The 17,362-nt window shown below is 47.4% G+C and overlaps 1 protein-coding gene across 1 annotated transcript in view; it reads right to left on the bottom strand.

Moving 5' to 3' along the window:
* The window catches only part of LOC149361713 (fatty acid synthase-like), a 120,000-nt gene that overhangs the window by 97,404 nt on the left and 5,234 nt on the right, over nucleotides 1-17,362 (bottom strand). Inside the window, exons 5-6 of the mRNA XM_089572777.1 lie at nucleotides 10,770-11,003; nucleotides 7,589-7,890 (exon numbers count right to left, since the gene is read on the bottom strand). Coding sequence (XP_089428903.1) covers nucleotides 7,589-7,890; nucleotides 10,770-11,003 — 536 coding nt within the window. The remainder of the gene's footprint in view (nucleotides 1-7,588; nucleotides 7,891-10,769; nucleotides 11,004-17,362) is intronic.

Here is a 17,362-nt window from a genome sequence, read left to right as displayed (position 1 = left end):
CCCGGTCATGGCGGTAGCTTTCAAATGGAGGCACATTGTTTAAAGCTTGTGTGGTGTGCGATGTCAGTGCAGTTTAAGAACCTCAGGTGGTCGAAATTATCCGGAGCCCTTCACTACGACGTCCTTCAAAGCCCGAGTTGCTTTAGAACTTTAAAACCCACAAAAGCAAGTCAAAACCAAACAATACGCCGCCAGTGCCATCCTTACTTAGACCACGCTTAGTTATAACGTAGATGGCGTTTATCGATCTCATTCTATCTCATTTTGTGCTGCCAGCAGAGGTGACACCTGCCCTTCAGAAACCGCAGGTAATATATGCTGCACGTTTTCGAAGTAAGTGTGATATCGCGTCAATGATTTTCATGTCACCTGGTAAGAAAAAAGCTGCTTTGCACTTTTGCAACCACTGGGGACTTGTTGATTTCATCTGCTTTAACTATGTGGATAGGAGATTCAGGATCAATCGCGCTTCTGTATATAAGGTTATTATTAAAGTTGGCATTCAAATAGTGTTTATGCATCTAATGTACACTGAATGACGCGAGAAAGCCTGAAAATATCATTATACAACCTTTAAAACATCTACACAGACGGCGACATGTATTAGCCTCGTAGGAAAAAACCTAAATCGGGCGCCTTTCGTAAACCAAGCGCTCTTTAGTTTTTCTTGCGTACGAGCGACGCACACCAAAGTAACAGTCTTTATGAAGTTGTAAAGTTATATCTAAATTTATGAAGTTAGATACAAAGACTTGAGAAGGTCAGCTCTGTAACAGATACTCGGAATTCTTCGTCCATACTTCCACTATTTTGAAACTAACGTTATTTGAAAAACCACGTCACAATCTTTATATCTTCTTTTCTGTAAGTAACATTAAGAATAATGTATTACAGGGATCATAAGGATGCAATTTTAAGATAGCATATTTAAAGCTTTCGCAGGCTTTTCGACGACCTGTAAACCTCAATGAGGTCATCCTGTGGTTGCTAAGGCTCACATATGGCCTCAGGCATGAAGGTTGCGGAGAAGTGCTCAACTAATAATAATGTAATTGTAGTGAGCAGATAACAGATGCCTTTAGCATACAGGAGACATATCAGCTGAAAGGTATACCGATCGCGCCCTGCCACGCGCGGTGACACGGGTTGGGCCAGGCGAGTCCTCATGGTGAGTAGGCAGGGACTTCCGGATACCGGCCCCATCATCATCATTAGCCCGACTACGTCCGCAGCAGGACAGACGCCTCTCCCATATACCTCCAATTAACCATGTACTGCGCCATCTGCGGCCACCGTATCGCCGAAAATTTCTTAATCTCATCTGCCCACCTAACTTTCTGCCGCCCTTTGTTTCGCTTCCCTTCTAATGGAATCCAACTAAGACCATCGGTTGACTGGCATTCACATTGCATGCCATACCCAAGCACATCTGTGCCTCTTGATTTTGACTAGAATGTCATTGAACCGCGGTTCTTCCCTGACACATTCCGCCCTCTTCCTTTCTCTTAACGTCAAATATATAACAGTTCCTGTCCATAACATGCTGCGTTGTCCTTTTCTTACGTTGAACGCTTTTCCTTGGCTTCCACGTTTCTGTCCCATGGATGAATGCCGGTAAGATACAGATGTTAGATACTTCACTGTTGGGGGAAACTATGATCTTAGAGAAGCCACCAAATGCGCTCCAGCCCTTTTTCTCCTTCTTGTTATTTCCCTCTCCTGATCAGGTTCCGCGGTCGCTACCTCCCTAAGTTGAAGTATTCGTTTAGCACCTCAAGCACGTTGTTGCACCCGAAAGGTATGAGGCCAGCACGAGGAAGGAAATGATGGATTTACTGGCTGGAGTGCTAAGATGTAAGATGGCGTGCATCCGAACGGTGCATCTCGCCGGCACGGGAGTTGAGCTCCATTCGGAGGAACTTCGGCGTCCTCGCCTTCGGCGGCTAGTGCTGCTCCTGCTGCGTAAGACCGCTGCTGCTGCTACAGTAGCCCCCCCCCCCCCCCCCTCCCGCTAGTGAAGGAGGCCGGTGAAGCTGGAAGCCGGAACGACACTTTCCGCTGCTGAGGGGTAGCGGAGAAAGATGGCGCAGGAGTGCAGCCGGCCCGTTGGGGCAGAGAAACCACACATGTAGGGCCAGTGGGCGGGGCGTCTTCTGTGGAGGCTGGCTTCAAGCGGTCGATTGAAATGGTGTCAGGTGCACCCATGAATGTCCACGATGAAGAACTACGGTGTTCTTTCGAGTACGCGGAATGGGCCGTCGTAGGGGCGCCGAAGCGGCTTGTGGACAGAGTCTCGGCGAACAAAGATGTGTATGCAAGGCGCTAGTTCGGATGGAACGTGTGAAGATGGCCGAGACTGGCGTCGGAGATGACGGCGAAAATGGCGGAGCTGCGTCACGTAATCGGTAGGCTCGGGACTTGTGGACGAATCGGTGGATTCGAAAAAGTCATCAGGAAGACGCAGGGTCAAGCCGAAGACAAGTTCTGCCGGAGTGCAACGAAGATCTTGTTTTAGCGTAGCACGGAGGCTGAGCAGAACAAGTGGTAGGGATGCAGTCCAGTGGGTAGTGTCGAGTTGGGCTTTGAGGGATGTTTTTAGCGAACGATGAAAACGTTCGATCATGCCGTTGGCGATGGCATGGTAAGCAGTAGTTCTGATTCGTGAAGTGCCAAGTAAATTCATAAGGTGATTAAAAATTGGCAGAGACTCAGCTTAGTTAAGCCCGGAAATTGCGAAAGCAACTTGATCCGTTTGTTCAGCCCGCCGTCGTTTCCTAGCTTGAGCGAATCGCTGCAGCCTTGCCTTGTGCATGTCGGACGACATGGCCTGACTGAAACGCACAGCGTGGTTACGCCGTGACGACTGCGACGAGCCGGGTCGGAGCCCGATATATCTCCGTCTGGCGTGACGTCATCATAGCGAGCGCCTCCTGGCGGAAGCGACGCGCAACTGCTGCTCGGCGCACCGTGGTTACGCTGGGACGACCGCGGCGAGACGAGTTGGGGCTCTGTCTCTCTCCGTCTTGCGTGACGTCACAGCGGAGGTCATGCTAAAGGTCCAACGTGGTTACACCGCCGGGACGACGCTGAAGGGCTCAAACTGCGAGCAATATTGCTTTCGCAATAAAAAGAGAAACTTCAAACTGGGCGCCACGGTCGGTGGTGATGGTCGACGGAACCCCGTACCGGGAGACCAAACCGGCGACGAATGTTCTTGCGATGGTGTCACTGGTGGCGTCAGGCAGAGGAAAGGCTTCGGGCCAGCGAGTAAACCGATCGATACAAGTAAGAAGATTTGAATGACCCGCGTAAGGTGGCGAGGGACCCAAGATATCGATGTGGAAGTTGTTAAAACGGGCTGACGGCGGAGGGAAAGAGCCGAAGGGAGAGGTCATGTGTCGCTGAGTTTTAGACTGCTGGCAAGCCAGGCAGGCACAGGCCCAGGCGAGCACGGCCTTGTTGATGCCGGGCCAGGCGTAACGTTTTGTGAGAACATGCTGCGTGGAGCGTATTCCGGGACGGGAAAGGCCATGGAGGGCATCGAAGACAAGACGTCGAAAGGCAAAGGGCACCAAAGGGCGTGGAGTGCCGGCCGAAGTGTCGCAGATGATGGGGACAGGGGACGAAGGGAGGAGAATTTCTCGGAGAACCAGCGCACCAGGGTCCTTGCGAAGGTCCATAACTTCCGAGTCAATTTGCTGTGCTGTTGCGAGCGAGGCAAAGTCGATGTTCAGTGATGGAGCAGCAGAGGCGAAGAAAACAGTAACACGCGACAGAACGTCCGCTGGTTCATTGTCGGAACACTGCACATGTCGCATGTCGGTCGTGAATTCTGACACTTACGAAAGGTGACGAATTTCACGAGGCGAGAATTTACCGCTCCCCAATTTCATGGAAAAAATGGTTTGTGGTCGGTGACGATGTGGAACTGGCGACCTTCTAGAAGGTGCTTGAAATGCCGCACGGACATGTACATGGCAAGAAGTTCATGGCCGAAGGTACTGCAGCGCCTTTCGGCAGCGGAAAACTTGTGTGAGAAAAAAGATAGAGGGCTCCAAGCACCATCGACGAGCTGGTGTTGCACGGCTCCAACGCCGGAGTCGGAGGCGTCAGCCATGAGGCGTAGGGGTGCATCAGGGTGCGGATCGGCAAGGAAGGCGAGGTCGGAGAGTTTCGCTTTGGCGGCCCGGAAAGAATCCAGAGCAGCTGAAGACCATATGAGTTGTGCGGAGTTTGCTTTCTTGCCTTGAAGCATGTCTGTCAATGCTTTGAGGAGTGCAGCACAGTGAGGGATGAAACGGTGATAAAAATTCATAAGGCCGAGAAATTCACGGAGCTTGCGGATTGAGGCAGGCTGCAAAAAGTCTTGAATGGCCTGGACTTTTGATAGGAGAGGCCGGATGCCGGAGTGGTTGACACGGTGACCAAGGAAGTCAAGCTGGGACTTGCCGAATTCACATTTTGCTCTGTTGATCAGTCCGTAATCAGAGAGCCGTTGAAACAGCTGCCGGAGGTGTTGCAAGTGCTGCTCTGTGTCGCGGCTCAATACCAGGAGGTCATAGATGTAGGCCATGCAAAAAGGTAGACGCAATGTAATTGTGTCAACGAAGCGTTGAAACGTCTGGCCAGAGGTACGGAGGCCAAATCGCATGCTGAGGTATTCGAAAAGGCCGAATGGTGTAATGATTGCAGTTTTGGATACATCGGATGGTTCTACAAGTACTTGATGGTAGGCCTGGACGAGATCGATTTTAGAGAAAATTGTGGCGCCATGCAACGCGGTGGTGAAATCCGCGATGTGAGGTAGGGGATAACGGTCTGAACGGTAGCGTTGGTGAGGGCGCGGTAATCGCCACAGGGCCGCCAGTCCTCTGGGGATTTCTTCGGTACCATGTGTAGAGGGGACGCCCATGGACTAGATGAAGGTCGGATAATGCCGAGCTCCAGCATGTGTTCGAACTCGTAGCGGGCGATCTGTAAACGGTCTGGAGCAAGGCGACGGGCTCGAGCGTGTGTGGGCGGGCCAGTGGTCACAATGTGAAGCGTGACCTGGTGTGTGACGGATAGTAAGAAGTTGGAAGGTCGGAGCAGAGAAGGGTATTCATCTAGGAGGACCTCGTAGGCGGACTGGTGAGGGCTGGGTATACTGGCAAGCGGTTCTCGAAGACGGAGGCCCTGAACAGAGAGGTTCGTCATGACATCCACGAGACACTTGCTGTGCATGCTGACCAGCGGATTGTAGTGGAGCAGGCAATCAGCTCCGAGGGTTGGGTAGCGTAAGTCTGCGACGAGGAAAACCCATCGAAACACACCTCGGAGACCCAAATTGAGTGTAAGAGCATGTTTGCCGTACGTAGCGATGGGGCTGAGGTTTGCGGCTTGGAGTGATGGGCCAGGACTACGAGAAGTTGAAGTTGTAAGTCTGGGGGGAGGACGCTCACCTGTGCTCCGGTGTGAAATGGGTACGCGTTAAATAGGGCCGGGGTGGGCGCGGACTTCGGCGGCAATCTCAGGTGGTAGCGACGCAGCGACGTGATGAAACTTCTGCGCCTGGCTAGTGATGCGGCCAATAGTGAGCTGGCTGTTGACTTGGGCGAGCCAGAGCTGAGGATCGGCTGCCGAGAACGGGAGAAGGCGAAGCGAGAGAGCAGGGACTGCGCTGGAGGGTCCTTCACCAGGCATGGCGGAGGCGTTGTCGTCGGCGTTGGCTATGGTGGGAACGGGTGTTCCAGCGGACGTCCCGAGTCACCAATTTGTAGCACCCGAAAGGTATAAGGCCGGCACGAGGAAGGAAATGATGGATTTACTGGCTGGAGTGCTAAGATGTAAGATGGCGTTCAGCCGAATGGTGCATCTCGCCAGCACAAGAGTCGAGCTCCATTCGGAGGACCTTCGGCGTCCTCGTCTTCGGCGGCTGGTGCTGCTCCTGCTGCGTAAGGCCGCTGCTGCTGCTACAACCTCGCTACCAGTTGTAAACTGCTGTTCCCTTCTAAGACTATTGAACATAACTTCGGTTTTCTGGATATTATTTTTATACCCAGAGTACTGCTATGCCTGTCATCAATAATGTTTTTCAGTTCATCTCCTGGTTTACTTAGCAAGGGCATGTCATGAGCGAATCGCATGTTACGAAGGCATTCTCCATTAACTCTTATTCCCAGCTGTTCCCGATCCATACCTGTGAATATGTCCTAGGAGGTATTTAGTCAATAGCATTATCGAGATTGTGTATCCCTGCCTGACACCCTTTCTTACTAGAATTTTATTTTGACTTGATGGAGGACTATGGTAACTGTGCACCCGCTATAGATAAGTAACAATATTTTTACATTATGCTCTTCTAAACACTCATTCCGCAGGCCTGCATGATTGCTGACGTATGGACTGAGTAAAGTGGTCTCTCATAATCTATAAAGGCTAAATGTAGGAGATGGCCATACTCTACCCATCTCTTTATCACCTGACTGATAGTATGAATATCATCTGTCGTCGAGCATCCTTTACGACAGCCTGCCTTGATCATTTGGTTGATTGAAGTTTAAGGTTGTCCTGAGTCTATAAGCGATTACATTAGTGAATGCCTTATAAGCAATGGATAGTGAGCAGATCGAACGTTAATTTTTCAAGTCCTTAACGTCTCCTTTCTGATGAATTAAGATGATGTTGGCGTGTTTCGAAGCTATTGGTGCACTCGAGGTCATAAGGTATTGCGTATCCAGGGTGGCTAGTTTATCTAGTGTAATCTTCCTCCCTACTGAGGAGGTTTGCTTTAGCTGATCCTCACCTGCAGCTCTCCCCCTTTTCATTGCACCTAGAGCTTTCTGTACTTCCTCTTTCATTACTGGCGGGATGTCCCAGTGTTGTGCGCTACTGGCTCTCTCATTAACGTCTTTACTGCAGTGGTTATTACATAGTTTAGTTTAGAGCTCTCAGGCTACTTTAAGCATCATCCTTCTTGCTTATGACATTGCCCTCTTTGTCTCTTAGTACATACATCCGGTTTTTACCTATGCCTAGTTTCTTGGCTGCTTTTAGGCTACCTACTTTCTTTAGAGCATATCCGATTCTCTCCATATTAGACTTCCTTAATTGGGCTGCCTAGCGGTTATTGATTAACTTTTGTAGCAATGCCAGTTCTGTTCTATCGGTAAAGTTAGACGCCTTCATGCTTTGGCGTTTCTTAGTCGGATCTTTGGTCTCCTGAGATAGCTTGCCGATATCCTGTTGAGCCTACTTCCCGGCCTATGTGCTCGCTAGTACGTCGCCGGAATGACAAAAATACCTGGTAACGATGACTGAAACCTATTTGAGAAGAGAACCACGCATTAGAATTGAAAAGCCTATTGTTATGTTCTAGAAACTGATATGAAGATACAGAACTGCCAATGCGTCTCTTCTACGGAAAATATAATCGGTCATCTCAGAATAACACACTCCACTGCATTAAAGGGGAAGCGAAGTCGACGGCAGCAGGTGATCAGGCGGACCGAAGAAGTTAGCCTTCCTAGTGTGACCCATGTCGCCTAAAGACGGTCTTACTGCGATTCATTTATATAGTAATACGTAATAACAATGGCATATAACTTACCGCGAGCGACTGTTTGCTTCTCCCAGCGAGAAGAACGAGCCTCGGCAGCTCAGGCTTCTCACGCTGTATGCTATCAACGTGGTGGCTGGGGTTAGCCTCCAGAATCACGTGGGCGTTGGCGCCCCCGAAGCCAGTCGAGTTGATGCCGACCGGCCCTCCAGGAAATGGCGTGGCCTTATCCACCACTTGAACACTACCGTCGAGCAGTGAAGGAATGTTTGGGTTTGGCTGTTTGAAGTGCAGGTTGGCGGCGATAACACCAGTCTCCATGGCCAGAATCACCTTAGCGACGCAACAAACGCCTGCGAATAGACGGCGCAGGATGCATCACTACGTTTGTGGCCGCAGTTGCATCGGTCAAATCAGCCAATCTTTCAAGACTGGCTCCACAGCACGACAGGTCCCTGAAGGTCGTAGTTAGTCGCCATCTAAGCGCGCACTTCCACGAGAAAAAAAATGTGTGCCCAGTTCTAGAACCACGTTATCAATACATTACACACCGATCAATTCACCAGTGAAATCGACGAAGCCACCAGAATCTAGCACTAAAGCGACAAGTGCGTTACTATTTCATCTTTATTTATTCGTGGCAAATACTGAATATCTATTTCCTATGAATTATTAATTAGCAGCCTGACCATTTGCATTTTTATATGTCTTGTGTAGTTTCCTTCTCATGCGGGACCAAGATGTATTTAAGTAAGGACTGTGCGTTTAAGCGTGTTTATTACCGCCGTGTTGTTCCCGTTCTTCTGCACCATCCTGTTTAAGCGCTGTTTTAATCAGTGACAAAATTACCGTTAAATATTCGCTGACAGGGAATACTGCGAGCAGAGACTTCGCTACGCTGCATAAAATGGAAGGAATCGTCCGTGGGCGACCAGAGGACTGCCTTCTTAGAGAACACATGCTTTGTTTATGCTGAATTCATCGAACTATTTGTTTTTGGAATCTCCCATTGCCTAGTACCGCAACCACAGAAGGCCTGGCCCTGCAGCTTCGGGTTTTAGAAAAAATGGGTGCGCCACTTCGCCTAGCCTCGACAGTCCATATTCAATATTCACCCCCCCCCCCCCCGCCCCCTCTCCCCAACTGCGAGGATTTAATTTTTATCTTCTTTTTATTCGTAAACGTTCCTTACCCTATAGCACGGCTATCGACATTTGCTGCATTACCGAAAACAATGTATTTCATTCTCTAGTACGGGAGTTTCCATCAATATTATTCACTCCCATTCATACAGCTAACCTAGCTTTTCTTTTCCTCGCTTTGCATAGCGAGTATCGATCTGCTTAATGAAACAGGATAACATGCCTTTCATTCGACGTCCACAATATATTAGTACTTAGTTGATCCTATTCTTATTGTAAGCTTTTGTGACTTATTGCATACAGTTCAGGAATTACTGTCGCTGTTCAGTACGCTAATTAATGGCTTAACTGTTTTCTCTTCCGATGTGACATTGGTCTGACGTCTTTGTTTTAGGATCGCATGAAATAAGCAATCATTTTGACGGAATCACCTTTTTGTGGCATTTTCTGGTATTAAGCCGAATTGCTTTCCTTCAGCTGTAGCATAGGCAGCTTCTGCACTGAGCTTCCTCTCGAAATGCCCACTGCTTTGAAACATACTTACGATAACGTGGGCGTCATCATCAAAGGGCGCAGAATTTTTTTCATTCTATAGTAGATCTGTAAAATTCGCGGCAGTATAGAGCCTTTTCTCGGACTTATGTGGGAAACCGCGTCTGTTCACTGTGCGGTAATTTTTGACAGCCTCTGGCTAAGGCATATCTTTTCGTTCCTGCCACTCAGAAGGGCATCTATTAGGGCGAAAGCTCTATTGTAATTTTAATGCAAGTTTTACCTTCAGTCCCGGAGCGCAGGCAAACCACGTGACTAGCCAAGCACCCGCGCGCGCTCGCCGGCTCGAGCGCTGTGATGCCACGTTATTAGGAGAGGGCAGGAGAAGCGCAGCTACGCGCGCTAATCAGCTTCGCCGCTGTGATACCACGTGACTAGAAGAGGGTGTAACCTTTGCTACGTCAGGGGCTTCTCCTTCGTTTTCGCCATGAATTGAGGCGCGCTCAGGGCTGAGTGTGCCAATTGATAGGCGTCGCTGTGAAGCCGCATTCGATAATCCCGCCGACATAGCTCGCCGAAAAGGTGTACAGCAGAGGAAGCGAGCTAAACCAGCCACTGAACCCTAGGACTAACGAGAAGCTAGACTTGCGAAGCAACCTTAGCATGACCAGTAGAGAAAGGCCAAACGGTTAGCGACTTCCGCACGCTGCGACGTCGTCGACGACTGCTTCATCCGTTAGTGAGACTGAACCATCGGAGTCTTAGTCTGACCGGCGGTTGACTGACCAAACCATCCGTTTGGCGGAAAGTTCATCTGCGACAAAGTTTCGACGTGACTTCACCGAAAACCCGTTTGGCAGTGTGTGCAATGCGTGCGAAAGACTGTGTCTAACCTATGCATAAGAAATAAGTTTAACGAAAGCATAATCAAGCAAACCAAGCCAAACAGAGCTTTCACTCCGTATAATTTGGCTAAGAAGTGGTAAAGCTCATCAAATTTTTTGTTTACAACTACCGGAATTTGAGGCGAAATTATTATCCGAGATATGAAGGCCGCAGGCGACCAGGTTGCTGTGGCGCATTCACAAGCGCACGAAGTAAAATTATGCTCTACCTACTCCTGCCAGCGGCGGGAGTGCGCAGACCATTCTATTCGGTGCCGATGAAGACATTCTACGACTTGGGCAATTTAGTTCGAGAAAACAGCTACTGAAGAGAGTGCAGCACCTCGGTTTTTCTGCCTCGGAGTGGACTAGTTTTCGTCACCGATTTACAACCCTTTAGGCGTGACAAGAAATATATCATCACTCTTGGAAATCTGATGCACTCGGAATCTACAGCAGCGAAGAGTAAGGGCCGACGACCCAGCCATCTAGCATCATAACTCATGGAAAGACTTGTAATTCACATGCCTATCTCCGAAAGTATGGCTACTTTTAGACAGTAGTGAACAACAGGCATGTCAACATTTCACCCTGTAGAAAACAACACGAGTTTTCTGCTGTGTCTGATGTTTGTGTTTCCGACGTGCGCCAGATTAATTCGCCGGAGCCTTTGGTCTAAGTTTGACGGAAAAGCACTGTGAACTTAAATCTTACCTGAAGCAGCCTCTGTGTGCCCCATGTTGCTTTTGACGGCTCCTATCTTCAGTGGAGTCTCGCGTCCTGGCTTGCAGAACACGCTGCTGATGGCAGCCATCTCCTGGGGGTCACCTACTTGCGTGCCTGTGCCGTGAGCCTCAACGTAGTTCACACTGAGTGGATCAACCTTGGCTTCAGTATAAACCTCTCGAAAAAGAGTCTCCTGCATCGCACCAGACGGTACCGTGATTCCTGTAGTGCAAAAGATGCCACGCTTCACTGTTTCTGTGCAGTTACAGGCTACAGTGCTTAAACTGCATTACTTTTCATTTGAACATTTATGCACTGCCATCGCCCGCTGAGTTCTCCTTGTACAGATGCGCTGCGATAACTCGTGAAAAAAAAATTCAGGGGGCACTTTGGCTCTTTAAAGTGCTGCAAGGCGAAAGCGTTTCCCGGTGGTGCGTGTTTTTTATTTGTTTTTATTTTTCATATTTTCTTTTTCAATTTTATTTTCACTTTGGTTTTTTCTAACTACTTATTTTCTTTTCTTTTCTTATTTTTGTTTTCTTATTCTTTTTATTTCGTTCATGAAACCATTCACTAGATGCGCCTTTATTCATACCCAACCCTGAGCATTCATGGCAGAGTGGTAGCGTCTCCACTTCCAATGCCAGTGGCCCTGGTTCAATTCCCAGCCTCGAGAGAGTTTAGGGACGCCGAAACGCGGACACATCTGCTAACATTCCTGGGTCACGAGAGTATGAGGCATGAAAGCCTTTCGCCTTAATATTTGCGCGTCCTCACCAATTTTCTGCGTGTTGTCAGGAACCGCTAGGGCCTAATACGCATCCGCAAGTAGTTCCACATGTAAGTTAGACGACGGGCATACGCACGAGCCGCATGGCCATCGCCTGGTGCATGCTCCTGGCTGTACTAGCTGACCTCGGACTGATGTTGGCCATGCTCTTGAGAAGCTTCTCCGAATAAGCCCCACCATACACATAACATGGTATAAAGCTCAGGCAGTTTGAATTGGGCACCGCATGCATTGCAACTAGTCACCAGCGGACGTTGTATTTGCGCGGAACTTCCTGCTTGCCAGATGCACTCGGTTTGTTTCTTGAAGTAAAAAAACAATATATCCTCCGGCTGTAGGGCTGTAGAGAACCAGTTTTTCATGGCTTCAAAAATTGACATGGCATCGTCTTCTCTTGCTAGTAATCGCCATTGGTACCAACCAGAAAACTGTAAGAATACAAAAGATAGTAACTGAAGGCATTTAATTGGAAAGCTGATTTGAATGATTTCCTAACGCTGGTGTCTGCCCCGGCTGACGGCTAATTTCCGAATACATTTTGTATTTCGACGAATTAGGAATTTTTTAAAACACCCGCTGAAATTTCCTCTGCATAGTTGGAGACTATTAGAAAAAAAAAAACAGACCGGCATAATGCATGCAGGTGTCCGTGGAACTGTCGTGGAAAGACTGGGACGTGTCGGCCGGCGACTTCAAGACATTTTAGCTCTTTTTGGCAATAGCAACCATGGTGGAAGAATAGAGGTGCGGATCGGGCGCCTCGTATACGGGGCAGGCGTGTCGCGTCGGGTGTGCAGGTTGCGGCCACTTTCCTTCAGCTTACACACGAATAGATGGGGCCATAGCACTGGTGGCAGTTATTACAAAGCTACTTTTGATCATTTTGCTCCATTGTTTTCGAACAGAAGTGTTTGTGACTTTGGTATGGGAAGGAAGTGCACTCTACACACCTGCAAAAAGGAGTATAGCTGCTCTGTCGCGGAGCTTTTAGTCAGTTCACCTCGAAAGGCGTCTACCGAGTGAACTTCGCGTGTACCTATCTCAAGGAGCAACCCCGAATAATATATATTTGTGAAAGACTTGTGAACGAGCACCTGCTGGTTCGGAATTTATTTCTAATCATTCAAAAGTATTGTACTCAAAATCACGATTGGCCTGTGCCTAATACAATGCATAACTCCACGTACTTCTAACTTTTTGTTACTTTAATCAAATTCGCCAAACATGGAAACTGAGTTATGTCTGGCAGAGGGGAACCTGTTACAATATTATAAGGCTTGAAACACGTTTGATGTCCATCCCAGCTTGACAAAAACAAACTAAAAACTCTTCACCACCCAAGCATGAAAAAAAACCAGACTGATAGGCCGCAAACTTGGGGGTTTGATATCCTGAACTGGCGCATGACCTATGAAAGGCGCCCTAGCGGAAGGTTCCAGAATAATTTAGGCCACCGGGATTCTTTACCGTGCGCTGACTTCTCACAGTAAACAGCAGTCTTTGTATTTCCCTTTCATCAGAACACGGTCGCCAATGTCGGGATTAACCGCGACTTAGGAGCCGAACACTCAAGCCGCTGAGTAGTTATTGGCGGGTTATAGCATAAGGCGAAAGCCTTTAATGCCTCATGCTCGCGGTGTCCGTCCGTGCGCTATAACCGTGCCAACTGTGGCCTCTCCTCCGCGCAGCGGCGCAACAACCTCCCCTCCTTAGCAACCGGCGCGCCGGTGGGGGGCGCAGCTCTGCATAGCAACTGTGACGTCACACAGTAGCGGTAGAACGAGGGCGCGCGCGTCGGCGGTGGCAGCTGCACCGCTGCTCCGTCACCAGACGTCGCGTTGCAGAAGAATGAGTGAGACGCATGTGCCCGAAGCGGCCCATTGATTCCGCGCCAAGCGGTTCGGGGAGGCGGCAGTGGGTTGACCACAAGGCATTCCCTAAGGACATTTTTGAATGTACAATGCGTCTTCGGTAATTTTTTGAGCACCCTTATGCTGCATGTACTTAAACAGCAGCTTGTGTAAAAAGTGCGTGAGCGCCTCTAAATGGAAGTGCGTGTTCATCATCTGCCTCACATGAGCTTCTTTCTTTGAAAAACACGGCTGGCCTCTTACAACCGAACTGAAACAACCTTGATACCCTCCATGCCACCGAGTTGAGTTAGAGACCCAGCTCGCAGAAATGTGTTTTGAGCGCACCTTGGGTACGCATGCTCTCGACAAATAGTTGGTAACCTTGAGCGGCGAGCGCAAAACAGTTTCTCTCTAGAGTTTGTGTAGCTCTGAGGGTAAACTATTTTTGCCACGAAACGAAAGCTCCGACATGAAATAAGATAGTGTCTATGGAATGAAGCGAATCCTACTATCTGCCACTGTGGTGTGTCAACGGTTATGGCACTCAGCTGCTGACCCGAAAGACGCGGGTTCGATTCCGACCGCGGCGGCCCAATTCCGATGGAGGTGAAATTCTAGAGGCCCGTGTACTGTGCGATGTCATTACAGGTTAAAGAACCCCAGATTGTCGAAATTTTCGTGACCTTTTACTACGGTGTTCCTCGTGGCGTGAGTCGCTTTGAGATGTTAAATGCGAGATGTTTGAGATGCGAGATGGAAACTTCTGTGTCCGCCCCTTCGGGGGACACGTACTGTGGTTTGTGTGTTCACGTGAATGTGAGTGCGTTTGGGTGCTTTTTATTCTTGTGTGGTAGTTGTTTTATAGTTACTCTAATTATTTTTATATTTACTCAGATTACTTTCTCCTGTCTATATTCATTTATTTCTTTAGTTTATTTTCATTTCATTTTTGGTTTTTCTTTCCTGATGCACAATTATTTTTCATATTTCTTTATCCATATCTTACTTGCTTTTCTTTCCATCTCATTCTTTTATAAGCATATTGATTTCGTTTATTCTAATTTCGCATGGGAAAGGGACTCAATTATATTTTCCTATTATTTTCTACTGTTCTACTTCCATGTCTCTATTCTCTTTTATATTCCAGATCTACTCCGTCCTCCTGCCCTTCCATGTCCCTTCTCCCATTTATCGGTTTCGTCACATCATTCGGATTTTTTCACTTCTCTTTTTGTGCTTTCATCTTTTCTTTTCTTTTTTGGGCATCTTCATGTCCTATAAACTCTATCGATTATTAATAAATCAGCACTTGCGGGGATATTTAATCCCTCTGTGCTCGCTGCGCCCTTAGGACACCGTTCCAGTTACCGTGCCCACATTTTATTTCTACAATTTTCTTTTTCTACAAAATTACATTTTTTTTTGGCCACTTGTGCCCTGTTCTTTTATTTTCGATTGGTTTAAGCGTGTTGATGATCCGCAGGTGCAGGCTCTTCCTCATTCCGCTTTATTTTCGCTGTTTCTTTTCTTATTCGGGCGTGGAATGAGACTTCGATTGGGGCAATCTACCGAGAATGACGCTAAACTCGTAAACCTTCCTCGCAGTCTGGACGAACTTCATCCAAGCACTAATCATACTCTTCCATCGATATGGCAACAAACACCATACAGTCACGCAGCTATTCAGCAGTCTTGCTGTTCAATCAGATTTTATCACCCCGCGGGCTATCTCGCTGCGGCTCCTGTTTCAATATGCACACTTCACACTTTCGTACGCAGTTTGCATAGGTCGGCAGGACTACGGGTATACGCGTATGCCCTAAGACAAAAAATACGATATTATTTTAACTTCCTGCCGACGGTTGTTCAGACATTCGCCTCTGCGAACGGATGTTTACTCCCGCATTAAAAGGCCTATAGATTGCATGTTTCCTACTTGACGCTGAACACAACGGCCCTATTTCTTTTAAGCGCCGAGTTTGTGTTCCTATATATTTATATATATATATATTTTTATATTTCTTTAGATTTGTATTTAAATTTTTATATTTGTTCATAAATATATTGTTTTCCACAGGATTAAGAATACCTTAAGACCGTAGCGCGTTTTTCCGATTTTCCGACCTTCTTCACATTGTACAGGGTGCTAAGTATAGCGCAGCAGCAATAGGTTTTAAAATTGGTTTCTTGCTCAGAGCATTTGCAGCTCATATGGAATCTAAATTAATAAATTTTACCTGTAATTTTTTATCTGGAGAAGTGAACACCTGTGCTTGATAAACTCTCTCTCATAAGATTCATCTCAGCAGATGATTAACTGTTCACCCCTCAATTTGCCTGGCTTTTACACATTAAAAAATGTGTGCAAAGTTACAGAAATTTTACAGAAAATTTCGGTTCACGTTTTCATGTTTTAGCTTCATGTTTTGAAAGTTCCCTGGCTGCTTTGTTGAAATAAACATTATTTGTACAAACCGCCTGGAGTCATAATGGACGTTTAACGGACAAGAACAACCAAATACGGCAAAAAACAATCAAAACAGAAAATATAAGTAAACCAGAAACAAAGTATCGAAAAAAAACAGAAAACACACTTTCACATTTTCTGTAGTCAAAACAGATAACGTATGTTAAAAAACAGAAACGCTAAAAACATAAAATGTATGATTAAAAACAGAAAAAACTCAGAACAGAAAACACTACACTACAGACTTTTTCTGGCAATGGAGCTGCCAGAAAATTTTTGCATATTTCTAAAATATTTTTCACAATTTACTATGCAATGAAAAACTGAGCGAACAGTAGCGGCTGTAACGTGTTTTAAGTGCGCTGATAAATTTGGTAGGGGCTCCATCGCTCAACAAGCGTGGAATGAAGTAAACTTCCGTTACAGGTGTCAAATACGACACACATACTAAGCGGTTCCTCAGGCGTTAAATATCATGCCTTCAGGATTTTTGAAGAAGCTGATAAGACTTCGTATTTCTCCTGCTCATGCCCACGGAGATCACACTAAACTCTAAAGACGACCATATGCTGACAATGCCATCAAGGCGAAGTTCCTTTGGAGGTCTTTCGTGTACAGATTGACAACTGCCGCTATGAACCTGGGCTAACCATTATCTCATGGAAATTTCACTTTCTCAACATAAAGGTGTTTTTATTCCATTCTGGCAAAGATGCACGAAAGTAAAAGAATATGAATTCCGGGAACTGTCTGCCTAAGTTGTGCATTCGTTTCAAAGTTCTAGACCGCAGTCTTTTTCGAAGTAATCAATAATACAAGCACATTTTTCATGCTGGAGCGTTCAAAGTACTTCAAGCCTTGCACTGCCCTTAATGTTTTGTAAGTTCGCACTCGGACATTACTTACCTGTTTCTGAAGATAGTGGAAAACAGGCAAACGGTTTCTTTTGCTAGCTGGCACTAGGTGGTGGTGTGACGGTTTTATTAGAATATCCTTTCTATTAGGCATTCAGTAGGTTCTGGGCCAAGGCGACGAGGGCTCGTTGCAGCCTCAGATCCAGGGAGGCGAGCCAGATGGGCCACGGTGGGGGTGAGGGGAAAGGATAGGCGGGGGAACTGGAAGGCTGCGTGGCACTGTGTAAGGCAGCGTTCTATGTCTGCATATGTGTGTGGACAGTTTGGGCACTGAAATGTGGAAGTGTACTGGTGAGCGACAAAGTATGGCTCGTGTATGTAGGAGATTAAATTGCATTCGGCGAAGAATGCGAGCTTCACGGATCGATAAGGATAGGTGTGGTGGTGGTAAATCAACTAAGTCCAATTTTTGCTGCGCGTAGTATTCGTCGACAGTACGTTTGTAAGCCTGGCCGCCTGCTCCGTCGGTAGGCTCGTCCATGGGATCCCGGTGCCCGGTGTGTAGTATTGCAGGCAAGGTGATGAGCCAGCTCATTGCCGGGGATGCCCACGTCACC

The sequence above is a fragment of the Amblyomma mixtum genome, chromosome 2, assembly GCF_055824585.1.
Source record: "Amblyomma mixtum isolate Tamu chromosome 2, ASM5582458v1, whole genome shotgun sequence".
In the NCBI taxonomy this organism is placed as follows: Eukaryota; Metazoa; Arthropoda; class Arachnida; order Ixodida; family Ixodidae; genus Amblyomma; species Amblyomma mixtum.
Note: the sequence above shows the minus strand (reverse complement) of the source record. Positions and strands in the feature narration are given on the sequence as shown.